The 16,118-nt window shown below is 40.1% G+C and overlaps 1 protein-coding gene across 2 annotated transcripts in view; it reads left to right on the forward strand.

Moving 5' to 3' along the window:
- The first annotated feature begins 7,169 nt into the window (after nucleotides 1-7,169).
- KCNT2 (potassium sodium-activated channel subfamily T member 2) overlaps nucleotides 7,170-16,118 on the forward strand; it is a 123,372-nt gene continuing 114,423 nt past the window's right edge. For both annotated transcript variants that reach the window (XM_088524392.1, XM_088524393.1), the window contains exon 1: nucleotides 7,170-7,311. In XM_088524392.1, coding sequence (XP_088380518.1) covers nucleotides 7,217-7,311 — 95 coding nt within the window. In that variant the 5' untranslated portion in view covers nucleotides 7,170-7,216. The remainder of the gene's footprint in view (nucleotides 7,312-16,118) is intronic.

Below are 16,118 nucleotides of genomic sequence, written 5' to 3' on the forward strand. Positions count from 1 at the left end.
TCCCTGGGCTAGGAGGACATTTCGGGTGTTGGTACTCACACTCCTATCCTAACAGCTGTTGTTATCCAGGTCTTTTCACCAAGGGTGGACCATGCGCACATCCCTGCACATGGAAAAGCAATATGGGGAATTCTCTGCATACTCTTTTCGCTTATTTTAGTGCAAAATAGCTAACAGTACGTGTTCAGGTAGTGCTTTGCAGAAATGATGGTAGATATATGTCAAGTTCTGATAATAGGCAGAGGTTATCACCATTTCTTTTCTCCCCAGCTCTCTGTGCCCTGCTGCAGTGCTGTCATCCCTTATGTTCCCTGTGCAGCTTCTCAGGATTTTTTCAGAGCATCACAGGCCAGGTGATGTTTTTGGTTCTGTGCTGTGACAGTTCAGCATATAAGAAGAGATGAATTGGGTCATAACGTGCACCCCATTCCTAAAATAACCTTAAAGAGATCGTGCTTGAGTGCAGAGCATTGCTCACAGGACTATAGCAAACATGCCCTCACCCTACCCTTTGAACACTGCCCATGCTAATCTTCCGCTCCCACCAGGACTTCTTTAGCCACAACGTCAGTTTAATTGGGCAGAAAGACACACACATTTGTCTTGCTCTTTTTGATCCTTTTTGAGGAATTATCAAATCAGAAGATTCCTGTTATTTTTATTTTTGGCTCTAGCTTTGTTGTTTTCAGTGTCGTTAAAACTCTGTTCTCACTTTGGGATATCTCAGTCTACCACTGCTCCTGAATCATGATCTACTTCCATTCCAGCAGAACGGGCTGCCTACTGCACAGCCAGTTAAAAAAAAACAAACATCAAGTAGAAAGATAGAAGGACTCCCAAGAGTGATTCTTTCCTCTGAAGTTTAAATAAACATTCTGCCTGCACTGTTTGTAACCCAAACATTGCATCACTGTGCTATGGAAGGCGTATTTGAAAGCAAAACTAAGAGACAAGCAAAAACCAGCAGGCAAAATATACAATAAAAGAAGTAAATAGGATTGTTAGGTTTTCATTTTTTATGAAAGGGGAGAAAGACAAGATTGTTTAAAAATATATACTTTTGGAACAAGCCCTTGGAGTGCTTTTTGAAAAGTTTAATTACGTGTTAGTAGCATCCCTCAATGGCTGTGTATTCTTGAAGGGTGATTACAACTCTTAGCAGCTATTCCTGTTAGTCCAGCATAGAAACACAGCAAAGATGTCGTGAGCATTTGTCTCTGTAGAAAGGCAATAGATATTTATTTGTGTTATGGTAGCACACAGACACTTCCCCTCATGCTGTGCTGTAAAATTTGGAACGAACCAACAACAAAAAATAGACCTTATACCAAAGAAGTCCCCAGCCCCCCCCCCCCCCCAAAAAAAAATGATATGCTCACATCAGCCTGGCTCATTTTCAGTTCTTTTTGAGAAAAGAATGAGAAAGAGATCTGTAGACTGGCAGTGCAGCAGAACTACTTTTGCAGCAAGGGAAAAAACGTATGAAAATGATGCTATTTACAACATGTGGGAACAGAGACTTGTTACGGAAAGATGCAAGACTGAAGCATCGCCTGCCAATGACACAGCAAGCATGGAAAAGTAAGGGCAGTCTTTGGAAGTGAAATGGAAATAAGTATAGAGATGTAAGTAATAAAGTGTTACAGTCACAACAATGGGGAAGGTAAACAACATTGCTCTTATTCAGATTGTCACCAAGACAAAATTATGAACCTAAGGATGTTCAATGACATGACATAAATGTCCAAGAAATAGGAAGGCTCTAAATGTAAGGCTCTAAAAAAAACAAAATACTGTGGGCCTTGTAAATAATACAAAGTGGGTACTGTGTCCTGTGTTTCCCATCAACCTCAAGAACCACAAGTACTGGGAAAAAGTAAATCAGAAGGCTATAACCCACACTCAGAGGTCATCTTGACCTCTTGCCACTCGGAGCTACACGTATCTGAATAAAGGTCCAAGCCACAGCTCGCAGGCAGATGCTCAGTATGCAGACACTCTGGCCTTGGCATTTTTTGTTACTAGTAATACACAGTGGTGATTAAATGCATAAATTAAGTAAGAGTAAACAAATAAGACATGTATTTTAGAAGATCAAAAGTTGAGTCAGGGAACTTAAATATAAAAGCACATTCTTTAGGTAATCATTTTACACTGATGTAGTTTTTAGTCATATAACCCACATCATAGTAACACTTCGGTATCATAGTAGAGCTGCTTCTGTCACAGAGATGAGAAACCAAAGCCTAATCAGAAATATAGGTCAAAACATAGGCCCCTCCTTGAAAAGGTCTAAACTTGAAAAGATTTTGAGCTAGAAATCCCAGTTTACACAGCTCCCTATGGCAGGGCTGCAAATAGATGTCTTAGTTTGATGCAGTGATAGGGTTCGCTTCTATTTTTTTATTTATATGTGTAAGATACTTATATGTATATATAAGTACAGAATGATAAATTAATAGCTATAATCCTCTTCTGCTCCTGAATTTTTCACCTATTATTTTACTGCCTTTCTTACTGAATAATATATTTTTTTCAGAGCCAAAATTTTTTTCTGAGATACAGAATTCATCAAAAATACAATATTCACCAGAAAAAAACCACTTCACACAATACTTAAGCATATTTACCATATAAGCCATTATGCATTTTTTTTTTCCTATGGAAGACTTACACCTTCGCAAACTCTTTTGGAAGTGAAAGAACTGAAAGAGTTAATAAAATACTATTTAAATCATCTACTACTCTAAACTCCAAATTACTCTGTGAAGTTGAATTCTCAAAGCCTTGAAAAGATGACATTCAACTGGCAAAGCCTCAAGGCTGCCTTGTGCAGGCTTTCAGATATTATCAGGGCTCCAGTCCCCACTTCTAGTCTTAATCCAACATCCCCACACACACACTCCAGTGGGACCTTACCACCTTGCTGAAATGTGAGAGCAGGGTCCCAGAAGTTTTCAGGAGTTCTATAAACAGCCAGCTACTCCTTAAAAAATAATACATAATTTTTTAAAAAAGAGTTTTAGTCATTAATTTTTCAATCAGAATTTTCTGCTTGTCTAACCTTACTGCCAGCACTAACAGGCAAATAGCAGAAACTATGTAAAATCTGCAAAAAACATCTGTGCTAAATTTGCAAATCTGTTTTTCCACCACAGCCTAGACTTTTCCCACAGCAAATACCTGTTCCGTGCATGCCCACTTCTCAGGTTAATTGAATCCCATTTGGACAAAGTTAAGCTTCCTTGGAAGGACAGTAAGTGCAAGTTACTCAAATTATAAATCATCAGCAATTGATTAGATAATGCAGTTCTTAATCACTGCTCCATCTCTCCTGCTATAAGAAGGATATTCAGAATCAGAGTTAACCATCATGTAATACTTGGAACAAGGCATCCAGCCTGAACTAGTCAAGAAAAAATAATATTCCTTGAAACGTATTTTGGGCCCCCATATCAGGGCTGCAGAAGCTTCTGCCTGCCCTGCCTCTAGGGTCAAAGTCATCTCCCGAGAGTACCTGCACTTGTGCTTTGGAATAACGGAGCAGGCACATGGCTTGTCTTTAACACACAAACACAGCAGAAGGAATGCCTAGCTTGAACATAATGACCTTGTGTAATAGCTCATATATAATAGCATTTGTCTCCAAGTGGATGATTCAATGTCTCCTCAGCTTGAAGACATTCGAAGCTACAGTTCCCAGGTGTCTTGACAATCTTTAATTACTATATTGAATTTAGCTACCCAAAATCCCAGCTCCGTTCAATTTTATATACTTAAAGCATTTTAGAGTGGCCATGCCTCATACTGTCAGACATGCAAAAACACAGTTAATTTTATAAATGTAAAGAGCTTATGTCATTTAAGAGAATAAAATTAAGTTTCTGTATAAAAGGCATCACCATGGTCTCGGTTATGAGTTTCCTCTGCTCTTTTTTTTTTTTTTTTTTAAATCATGTTGCTAGTTTACCAGTTCGCTAATGTCATTTTGAAATGTATCTCTGTGGCAGAAAAAGAATCCAAAAGCCTTCTATAGCTATTTGTCTCCACTAGTATAAAAATAAATGTTAAAATGATCAATTAAGATGGAAAAATTAATGAGGCTGCTAAAAGATAGCACTAATAGAGCACTAATTTCTCATCCAACCCATGACTCATACAGTTCAGAATGGGACATTTAGTCTAACCCCTATTTAACTTTTATAACAAAACATTATAACATCCTTATCCTTTCCTCCCCCCAAATTAAGCGATAAGCATAGAGACCAAAGATATTTGAGCAACATAAAGACACCAGGGCCGAGGGAAAAAACAAAGTCTTTCATATAAGAGACAGCCTGTTTAACTAGAGATGCGGCTGAGAATTGTTTGCCCATGATACTGTAGTTTTTTAAATTATTATTTTCATTATTTTATTTCTCCTATGAGTCAAACCAAAGAATGCCTGACCCTTACATTTTTGCTACATATGTGTCTGTTCAGCCTCATCTAATAAGCCGTTTTGAAAAGCAGACTATAACCTCCGAATGCAGCAAGCTCTGCAAAAGGGGACTTGGGATGCAAGAGCCTGTTCTCCAAAGCAACAGCAGAGACGCTATGCTCGAGATCTGCGTGCTAATGCAGCAAGGGAAGATGCGTTATTTGTAACAAGAGAGCAGATGTAAAGCAGAGCAGCAGCAACCCGAGCTCTTCATTAGCCAGCCTGATTACCTGTAGATACCTCTCTGCAACAGGACGAGGCTCAGAGTTGGGTCTTCAGCAGGGTATATTAGCATGTGCTGTGCCATAAGTTATGCTGGTTTGTGTTAAAACAGTTTTTAAATTACCTTAGCTCCTACTCAGAGACAGACCTGAACAGAAAAGAGAAGGCCCACTCTTCCATGCAGAGTATGTATGTATGCCCCTAATGAAGTACGTGGTATCCAAACCGCACTGTGGAAATAACTTCTCATTTACCACTTAGCTCCTGATCCAGCATAGAATAAAAGAAAACCTCATCCACACTTAAAAACCACACTAGCATAACTATACAGCACATCAGTGGCATTTTAGTAAGGAAATACTGTGAGGGAAGAGCTTAAGAAGAGAACAAGTCATGGCAAGCTAGAGAAACACAGCAGGGAGTATTTGTGTTTACCAAAACCAGCGTTTTAGATACCAAGCATAACTATAATACGTATGACAGTCTAGATTACCAAGAATCTTTAACAGCACATCTAAAAAGTCCTGTAAGATTTTAATTTCATGACAGTGCATCCAACCAAATCATTACGAGATTGGTAACAGGTACTTGAGCAATGACAGGGAAAAAAAAAAAAAATCAAACAACTAACAAACTTCCTATAGTGTCATCCCACTTTCAATCATTGTTAGCATATTAAATCCTTTGCCTGCAGCTTTTCCTGTACAATTCAGGGGATTTAAAGGGATAAATACAATGTAAATAAATAAATAAATAAAATGTAAATTGTATTTATTTTTTTTTAAACTTGAAAACAGGGACCATCCACAGGCTGTTTGTTTGGCTTTAGCAACATTGCTCAAAAATCTTACAGCCTAGTCTTTCTCAGAGATGTTACTACAGGAGAAAAGTTTGCTCAGAATTAGAACATGACTTGTATTTTTAATCTGCATAAATTTACATTTATATAAATTACATTTCCGTCTTTGATCAAGATGAAACTAAAAAGGACAGGTTTGAACTTAGAAAACAAAAGAAAAGGAAAAAAAGGAACAGTAAAAAAATGGTAGAGGTGAGATGAGCAACTCCAGGAGGAGCTATGGGCTAGAAATCTCTTCAGGCTTTAGACCAGACCAGAGACAGCTTGCAAGCAAAAGGCAAAGCAAAACATTGTCCTATGCACTCACCTCGACTGATGGTCACCTCTGCATTTAACTCAAAATACCCCAAATACAACTTTGCTCCTTTATTCATATACAAAGATATGCAAGATAAAATATACTTTTTTTTTAAAAAAAGGAAATTTTACATTTTCTATTTTTTTTGTATCAGCGAAAGATTTCCCAAGCATAACATACAGCCCTAAAGTAAAAACACAAACGGAAGATCACACTGAAAAAAAAAGAAGGCAGTAAATAACTGCAAAGTGTTACCTCAACACTTAACAGTAAGATGCTCTTTGCTGACATTTATTTATGTGGCAAAGTAAAGCTGTAGCTTAACAAAGACTTTATCACAGCGTGAGTAATTAGCATTGCTCAAGGAGCAGGGCTTCCCCTGCCTTTAGCCCGCTCATTACTGCCTCCACATTGCTCAGCTGTGCTGCACCAACCCAGGGCATACCTGAAACCAGGTGCAAAAATTGGCAGAAATGAAGACTAGCCCAGAAAATAAAAAGTCATTTTTTTTTTTTAAGCAGGGCTTGCACCAACACCTGATGATGATGACGGTAAGCTAAAACCCCTGAGGGATCCTGCAAATTGACCAATTTATGCGATGCACCTGAAGCCTGGCAGGTGTTGGCCCCGTGCAGCATCAAGTGCCTGTCCAGGTGGGGACATGCCTGATGGACCAGGAATGAGCAAGAGACAAATAAAACAAACAAAAAAAAACCGCATTTTTTAAGAGAGAGGGGAAAGAAACATCCCTCAGGGCACAAGACCCAAGGAAGCAAACACCAGCGTTGAAATTTCGGGACTTTTTTTTCCCAAACGGGCCGCCGCTGGCAGGTGTGTGAAGGGGGAGAGCGTTAACAGCCCCGCCCCAACGGCCGTTTCTGCGCCCGCCCCAACGGGCGCCGCGGGAGCGGAGAAGCCCCCGCCGCCCACGCTGCCGGCGGCGCCTTCCCATTGGCCGGCGGGCCGAGGATCCCGCGGCGTCACTGGCTGGCGCGGAGGGACGGCCGCCCGCCATTGGCTGCCCGGCCGGCGGCGGCCCCGCACAACATTTGCATGGCGCTCGACGCCTCTTTGTTGTCAGCCGCGGCGCGCGCTCGCGCTCGAGGCGGGTGGGGAGGGGGGCGAGCGGGCGGGCGGGTCGCGCGGCGCAACTTTAAACCCGCCGACCGTTAACGGCTGTTAGCGCCCCCGGAGCCCGGGCCGGGGCTGCCGTCCCTCCTCTCAGCCCGCCCTCCCGCCGCCTTTGTGCGTGCGCGACCCCCGCGCCCCTCCCTGGGCTTTTTTTAGCATCATTATTGTTGCTTTTATTATTTTTTTTCTCCTTTTTATTTTCGGCGTGGGAGCGGCGGCGGGCGGCATGGTGGATCTGGACAGCGAGGTGCCGCCGCTGCCCCCGCGGTACCGATTCCGGGACCTGCTGCTGGGCGACCAGGGCTGGCAGAGCGATGACAGGTGAGCGAAGCGGGGCGCGGAGGGGCGCTCGCGCGTGGCGCTCGCCGCGGGTTTCCCCACGCCGCGGTGCAACTGCCGTTCCGCAGAGAGCCGGGAACGTCTCTCCGCGCCGTTTGGCCGTGCAGCCTCGTGTAGCCATCGGCTACGGCGCCATCCCGCCCGCCCCAAGCGGGGACGGGGTGCACGTTGTGGCCGCAGCGCGCCCCAGTGAACGCGCGGAGGAGAGGAAAGTTGTCTGCTGGGAGGTGGCAGTCTCGTGGATCGATCGGAATTCAGTTTATAGCATCTAAATTAATCACCTTTCAACTCGGTCATCAGAAACGTCGTTTTTATTGCTGGATTGCTGGCCTATATTTTATAGCTTTTTTATTATTTGGGAAAGTAGCAAAAAAAAAAGGGTCTTGTTGGGGGGTAATGATAAGCTCATACAGATATGCAACTAATTGTTACTTTAGTGGAGGAGAATGATAAGTGTTGACGCAAATTGTGTTTATTCTAATCTATTCGAATAAAAAATGGTGGAAAATAGTTGGAAATTACAGCATTAGTTAAACATAATGGAGAGTTAGAGAATATCTCTATCAAAGCATGGATTTTATAGGTAAAAATATTTTGAAACCATAAGAAGTGTATTCTGTATTTCTGTATTGTCCACTTTCTGATCATGCTATTCTTTTTATTTTTTATTTTTTTGGAATGCACCAATCCTAGCACTTTACACCTACATTTTTTATTTTGTTGGAACAGGGGAAAAGAAAGCTTTCTTGTTTCATCAACTGTTAGCCATAAAAACCTTAACTAAAAGGAACAGAATATAATTTATACAGCTCTTTGGATTGCTATGTGTCTTGGCTCTTTTGCCAACTCTAGTTCAAACTTCTGTGAGCTTCTGTGATTTCAAATAGGTGATAGTGTGTAAGAACTCATGCAAACTGTGGCATCAGTTCAGCTATAGACACTTCTGTTCCATAAAACATACATAAGCAGTTCTTGTTATGCTATAATTCTGTTATTTCCCAAGGTTACAGGGCATGATTATTACTGGCAAATTACAGTTTAGGACTAGTAAAAATGAAAAAACTTTGATTTGATTAATATTAGATAAAAGCATGGAAGTATTACAAGATTGACCTCTGTCTGCTAAATTGTCTCCACTGATAAGAGATATGAACTCAAGACTGGAACTGGCTGCTGGAAATGACCTTTCGGACCTTTAGGGTCTCATCTCCTGCTGGTGCTGGTCTCAGTTGTGGGGTGGCTGGGTGCACTGTGCAATTTTTTCCCCATGACATATTCGGGACTGCTCTGCATGAGGCTGTGAGTGGAGCATTCTTCTCCAGCTCTGCAAGTTACCATAGCAGTCCCGCAGTCCCTTTTGTACTAGCTTCACTGATCAAAGTCCATTCTTTAAAATAAAAAATATAATGGAAAGGGGTATGGTCTTCTATTTACCCACCTTATAAGGGAATCTTTCCTTCTCTCTAAAGATACTGGATACTAAAGTATACCAAGGGTATAAATGGAAACATTTACAGTGTATGAGCTTCAAGTCTGTTACCACCTAAAATCTTCATCTTCAACCTTTTTGATCTTAGTTTGCTTATCCTCGAGGTTTCTGTTTCCTGACTGATACAGCTCTTTCCTAACCCCCGCTCCCTTGGCCTGCAACTCTGCCCTTTCTGACAAGATGTTGGCTTCCCACTGGCTGCAAACACATGCAGCTGAGGAGTCTGTAAAGCCTCTCTCCCTCTTCTCTCAGTACCATATGCAGAGCAGTGCACAGCAGTTGTTGCAGTGCTTCATTTACTTACTTTGCTTACCTACTTAGCCCCAAATCTCTAAGTCTGGAAGAATCTCTTGGACTAACAGGCAGAAGGGTTTTTACAAGGCTTAACAGTGAGGGTAGACCAGGCACTTCATGGGACAGGAGGACACAAATCAACTGTATCGGGGCTCCCCACTCTTGTGCTTTCAGCAAGATTGACAGATCTTCCTACTTTTAAGAATACACGTGCCACAAGTTAGTTATATTTTAAAGTTATTTCATGTACCACACTCAACCAGCTCTTGAAATACCTTCTGCCATGAAAAACCTTCCTGGCTCTTCCTTGACTATCAATTTGCCATTAAAAAACCGCACAAAAAAAACCTTCTAATCAAGAACTAATTCAATTGTCCTACTATAATGGGACAAAAAGTATGAATGAAGCAAAAAATATGAATGACTTGAAACCTGGGCTTGTAGACCCAGAACTAGGAACTGACTGGCAATTGACATATTGACAAAGTGCTGTGTAACTTGAAAAGCCTGAACTAAAACAATGTTTCATCTTCTTCAGGACTAAAGCCTACATAATCTGTGTTTACATAAATATGCACACTTTTTCTTAGAGTCTCCCCAGATTTGCTCTTGGTATATACACTGTAACAAAGTGAGGTATATATACCCCCCTCTCTATTCACGCAAGGTCTTACATCACCAAATCTCAGTTTCAGTGGTACAGTTTGCCAGAAAGTCTTATGGTAGCACTTAGTAATAATTATGATCAAAACTACAGACATCTACTTTTAAAAGTTGTATTAGAAATATGTTTCAGGCAGTTGTTGTATTCAACTTTGAGATCTTACTAGTTATGTAGTTTATAAGGAGGATTTGAGCAACTATTTCTTTTAAATAATCCTTTTCATTTAGAATCATAGAATCATAGAATGCTTAGGGTTGGAAGGGACCTCTAGAGGTCATCTAGTCCAACCCCCCTGCACACGCAGGGTCACCTAAAGCACATTGCACAGGACTACATCCAGGCGGGTTTTGAAGATCTCCAGAGAAGGAGACTCCACAACCTCTCTGGGCAGCCTGTTCCAGTGCTCTGTCACCCTCACTGTTAAAAAATTTTTCCTTAAGTTCCTGTGGAACTTTTGGTGCTTCATTTTGTGGCCATTACCTCTAGTTCTGTCAGTGGCCACCACTGAAAAGAGGCCAGCACCGTCCTCCTCACTGCCTCCCTTGAGGTCCTTATAGACACTGATTAGATCCCCTCTCAGCCTTCTCTTCTCCAGGCTGAACAGGCCCAGCTCCCTCAGCCTCTCCTCATAGGGCAGATGTTTCAGGCCCCTGATCATCCTTGTGGCCCTGTGCTGGACTCTCTCCAGCAGCTCCACATCCCTCTTGTACTGTGGAGCCCAGAACTGGACACAGTACTCCAGATGCGGCCTCACCAGGGCTGAGTAGAGGGGCAGGATCCCCTCCTTCGACCTGCTGGAGATGCTCTTCTTAATGCACCCCAGCATCACGTTGGCCTTCTTGGCCAGAAGAGCACACTGCTGCCTCATGGTCAACTTATCGTCCACCATGACACCCAGGTCCTTCTCCGCAGAGCTGCTCTCCAGAAGGTCGGTCCCCAGCCTGTACTGGTGTCTGGGGTTATTCCTCCCCAGGTGCAGGACCTTGCACTTGGCCTTGTTGAATTGCATGAGGTTTTTCACTGTCCAGTTGTCCAGTGTGTCCAGGTCCCTCTGGATGGCAGCGCAGCCCTCTGGGGTATCAGCTACTCCTCCCAGTTTGGTATCATCAGCAAACTTGCTGAGGGAGCACTCTGTGCCTTCATCCAGGTCATTGATGAATGAATTGAACAGGACTTTCATATTTATGAAATATACATGCAGTGCTCTGCTTACCTGAATATAGTAGGATGCTAATTCAGAAAGCTTTGTTGCTAGACCTATAGCTATTTGCAGGCAGATCACTGATCTTCATTTTCTCACAAGGACTTCTTTTATAGTATAGCTTCCATCAGGCTTTTTTACTTTTTTTCAACACCTGGTTCATGGTCCATTTCTTACTCTTGCTTCCTTATTAAAGTTACATCTATTTCACTTCTTTTTCAATTATTTTTCAGTAAAATAATTCAACTTAGTTTCCTAATCAGGCTTGTAGCCTCAGTAACAGATGGGTTCTGGGCTGGCTGTGATATTCCACATACCAGTGAATTGGAGTATATATTATTTTTAATAAAAGAAATACCTGTGTACACATGAATCACTGGCGAGCACTTTTTTTTCCCCCCCTCAAAAATATATTTTACATTAAGAATGTCAATGAATAATTTGTTCACTTGTATTTGCTTAATGAAAGCAAGTTTTAAAAACTAGTTTGGGCTTTTGGAAGGCTAGATTTTCAAAGTCCATGATCCGCTTTGAAAATTGTGGAGATGAAGCTTGATGCTTATAGCACAGAGGAACTACAAACTTGGAAATCTCAGCAGTAAGTCAGAAAAAAAATAAGAGCTCTCCCTTTTATTTTGTAAGATTAGATAGGGCTAACTTGGTAAGTTTAGACTTCTGGGCTATTCTGAAGCAGTCTTTTCATATAAACTTACTAGGATATTCACAATATACATGGAAAAGCTATTTACTCTGAGATCCTTGTGGGTAGTTCTTCCTCTTGTAAGCTGTCACAGTTGTGTTCCTGTCACTGTGTTAAATAGTTAAATATGGCCCTGGTTCATGGGGAAGTAGAAGAACATGGAAAAGATCAACCTAGACCAAGCTAGAGTACGTGTCTTATGGGTGATTCCTGCAGCAGGAAAGGGAAACATACTAGTTTTCTTGTGGCCACATGAATATTCTAAACACTGGGATAGAAGGCAAGAGAGAAGAAACCTCTGACTTTTTCACTAATTCTGTAACTCACAAAAAAACTTTGTGAATCTCACATTTTACTCCCATTAGCAAAAGTATTTGAAACTGAAAGAAACTGTTCTGATTTGTTCAAAGTTCTGAAATACTTGTACTTTACTATCATGATACAATTTTTCAGTTTGTCTGCTTGGGGAATTAGCAAAAAGAAAGGGAAGGCTTGTCCCTGCCTCCCCCATGCAGCAAACGGCTATTTATTCAATAAGGTTTTATTCAAACCTTATTATAACTGTAAATTATGTAATAAAACACTTCAGTTTTCATAAGCTTACTAATCACCAATTCTTAATCTTATTAGCCATGTTGAGGAACAGCATGGAAACATCCTGCTAAGTGAAGACGTGTTTAAGAAATATGGCATATCTAAAAGCTTCAGAGACAGGAGGAAAACAATATTTATTTAAAATTCTCATGTAAGCTTGGGGTAGATATAATGAAGAGGTTACTCACAAGAAATGTTTTCTTTTGTGACCTCCCCCGCCACCCCCGCACCTCCCTTTTTTTAAAAAAAAAAAAAAAAAAAAAAAAAAAGCTAAGCCAAAGGATACTAGAAATGTAAAGAAAAATCGAAGTTTAAAAATGAAAAAGCATTTATAGGCTATGAATATCAGTGCCTTTTTGGTATGGTCAATCATAAGGTTCCATATCTTGCAGATCAGAACTTACTAATTAAACCCTTTATGCACACATTAACCTCCAAGTCTATTCTTTAGAAGACTATAAAGAGGCTGCATCTGTTTTACCAGTAAATTCAAGTGAGTCAGGAATGTTCCTCACCCTTGAAATGTGGCTGCTTATACTATGCTTCAAATTTTCCTTGGTATGCTTAGAGCAACTCCAGCTAGCCAAAACTCTTGAGCAGTTCTCAAGAATGATTTAGCAGTCTGAGCAACCCAGGAATCACTCCCTTCAGGCAGGCTGCAGATAGCTACCCTGCATGGGAGACGAGACAGGTTACGGGTGGATATACTGGCTTTTTTATGCCACTTAATATTGGTACATAGGCACATTCGACTTACTGGTGCACATGTAGCCCGAGTGGATCAAAGTCTATTACAGAAATAACCTCTGTAGTTAAAGATTGTGCTGATCCTTCTCCCATCAATACAGTTATTTCCTCTCTGTCTGGTCTCCCAGATTTACTTCACAGTCAGACATTAGGATTATGCAGATAGTCCACCCCATGTTGTAGGAAGATCTTTGTATAAAACATGAATTTGTCTATGCGTGATGTCTTTCTTCCTCAAGTATACAGTGTAGCCCTTAATCATACGCAATAAGTGGTTTTCATCTTAGAATCCTTAAAAGGGTGGGGAAAATTAGTTCTTGAAGAACTAATTTATTGGAAGAAATCTTTTTCTTCAACATTTTAGAGAGAAATATATGGATGTTTTTAAAACTTACAGAATGGGGTTGACTCTTAGGACCTCCTAAAAACACTGAACATCTTTTACACTTTATGTTCCTTTAGCTTTTTTATTAAGCAGTTAAGGCTATGGCTTTGGGCCCTGCACACCAGGGTAAGGTTTATCTGCAGTGATTCTAACAAAACAAAGAGACTCTGAAGTACACATTGTGTCAAATTGCTGAAATAACATGTTGTCTATCCTATGACCAAGTCATTGTACAACCATTCATATCTCTTACTATGTAATTCCACTCCCTGTTATATATTAGCATTAGGTTATATATAGACCTAGTATGTTTTAGAAAAATCACTGTGGCACTTTTATATAAAAAAAAATGGAGTGAAAGTAACAAAGTGAACACAAACCCCAATGCACTTTTCAAAATCCCAGACAAATCAAAACCTCAGATTTCATAACTTTTCCATTTGCTGTTACGGTAATTGTTTAATTTTACAATCATAAAACAAAAATTTACGTTTCCCAGGTCTCTTTATTGTACATATGAAGCAAGACATATTAGCTAGTGCTAAGAATATATTTCAGATATTGCTTATATATTGAGATGAAAGATTTGAGTCATTTTGCTGCAGTACGCAGTTTCATGATGAAACTGTAGAGCCAAATATTATCTTTGTGAGAACTGTACTTACATTGGCTACTTAAAGGATTAAATTAAAATTAGGCTTTCTGATGTGTTTACTACTTAAATGAAAATTACCACCTATTTTCAAAGAGATTCAGATAGCATCAGACACCTCCATACATCACTAGGGCAATTGTAGTGTTGGCTGTCATGTTGCCTGGTGGCTTTCAATGAGCAGCTACTGACTGTAGGTCTTCAAAACCATTTCAACAGTCATTTGCCACTGTGAATTACTGAGTAAAGCCCTACTTTTGCCTTTCCAATTGGAAATCACCTGAGCTTATTAAAAAGGGGATGGAAAACCCACACATTTTTGAATCAAGCGAGTTAAAATATCAGTCTAAATTCAACTTGCACAATAGTTCTATTACAGATTCCTCAAAAGAAAATTCTATTATGGGTTCCTCAAAATAATCCTCATCCCTCCATCAAGAAATATTTCAGTCATTGCCTCTCATTTTAGAGAATCTGTTAACTTTTATGAGTTCTTCCATTTAACAGAGGCTACAAAATTAATAAAGTGTTCTAGAACCCTAAATTCTATTTTAAAAGGTTGATTTTGATCAAAATCGCTCAAGATCAAAATGGCCTAATTCATTAGGATATTAAATAAGTATTGCAGTGAGTCTCATCTGCAATGAGCCTCTACAGTAATAGCTGGAAAGTTCGAAAGCTGTTAGGTGAACAGGCCCAAATCCTTTCTTCATAAAGACATCTACATTTAAAAAACAAATGAAGAAAAATATTTTGTGAAACTACTGCATTAGCTACAGTAAGTAGTCAGAGTTTATACTTCTGTGGAAGGCTGAGAAGCACAGATCCACCTAAGTAAACTGTTGATATATTCCAGAACTGTCCTCCTTCCTAACTTTGTTTTAGAATTGGGTTCATATTACAGATAAAAGGAGAATCCATTTACTTGTATGGAAGGGAGAAAGGGAAGTTATGCTTTGTAGTAGGCCCCTGTTTTGGCCTCATATTTATTTTTGTTTTACCATCACTCCCACAAAAACAATGGAAGCAAAAATAAATAGCTTCTACATCGCCCTTAAAAGTCTGCATTTTAGGAAGACTTTGATGGTATACTCCAGCAGAGGTTTCTTAATGCAGTAAAGGTTGAAAATGACTAAGCTTAAACTCTCACAGCTCTAGTAGTTTTCCTCTGGGACAGCATGGTGCATTGTTTTTAAACATGCTTGGTACTTCAGTCTTTAATATGCACTTACTGCTATGGAGCTCTTATTTTTTTTCCATCTAGAACTTGCTGCATCTTACTTTGCATCTGGCAGACACTATAATACTCCATGGGGAACTGTAGCTGTTGTGTCCCACATGGTTTCCTTCTTAATTTTATGATTATTCTTCTATTCCAGCCAATGATCCTGACTTTTTCTTCTTTTTTTTTTCTTCTCATTTCAGTAAACTTCTTTTGATGTTAAACTATATTGTTCTCAGAATGACTCTTCTATAGCAAATGGTAGCATTGATTCATGTTGTGTCCTTATAGTCACTTGGAGAATCAGAAGTGACTGAGATTTATAATATGAACTATTTCAGTGCTACATAATTTCTAGACTGTATTCACCAGAGGTGTTTTTTTTTTTTTTTGACTGCATTGCATGATATGTACAGTATAGCCAAGAATTTGTACTGATCCATTATACATTTCAAAGGTGAAGTCTTCATTTTGTTTCCTAGAAGCCTGTATACCATGTTGCCACAATCTCAATATTTGGCAAGAATGCTGTTGAACAACTGTACTGTTCTGCAGCACAGAATGCCTTAAAACAGCTGTTAAAGATTCCAGCCTCCCCTATGCAATCATCTGCTAATTATGTTAACAGACAACTTCCTGGTGGGAAGTAGCAGTAAAACAGAAACACTCATTAAAAGGAAAAAACAGCATTTATATTCACAGAGATAAAAACAGTGATGATATTATTTACCCAGAAGTATCTCTTGAAGGACAAATTCTGCTTTCCTTTACAGAGATGTCTACAGCAGACATCTCAAGTGGCAAGCTATGGTAGATGGGGGAAGCAGGTCAGTGCAGGGAC

Source organism: Tinamus guttatus, unplaced genomic scaffold (genome assembly GCF_059628265.1).
Source record: "Tinamus guttatus ecotype Peru unplaced genomic scaffold, ASM5962826v1 Tinamus_guttatus_pri_ptg000211l, whole genome shotgun sequence".
Taxonomy (NCBI): domain Eukaryota; kingdom Metazoa; phylum Chordata; class Aves; order Tinamiformes; family Tinamidae; genus Tinamus; species Tinamus guttatus.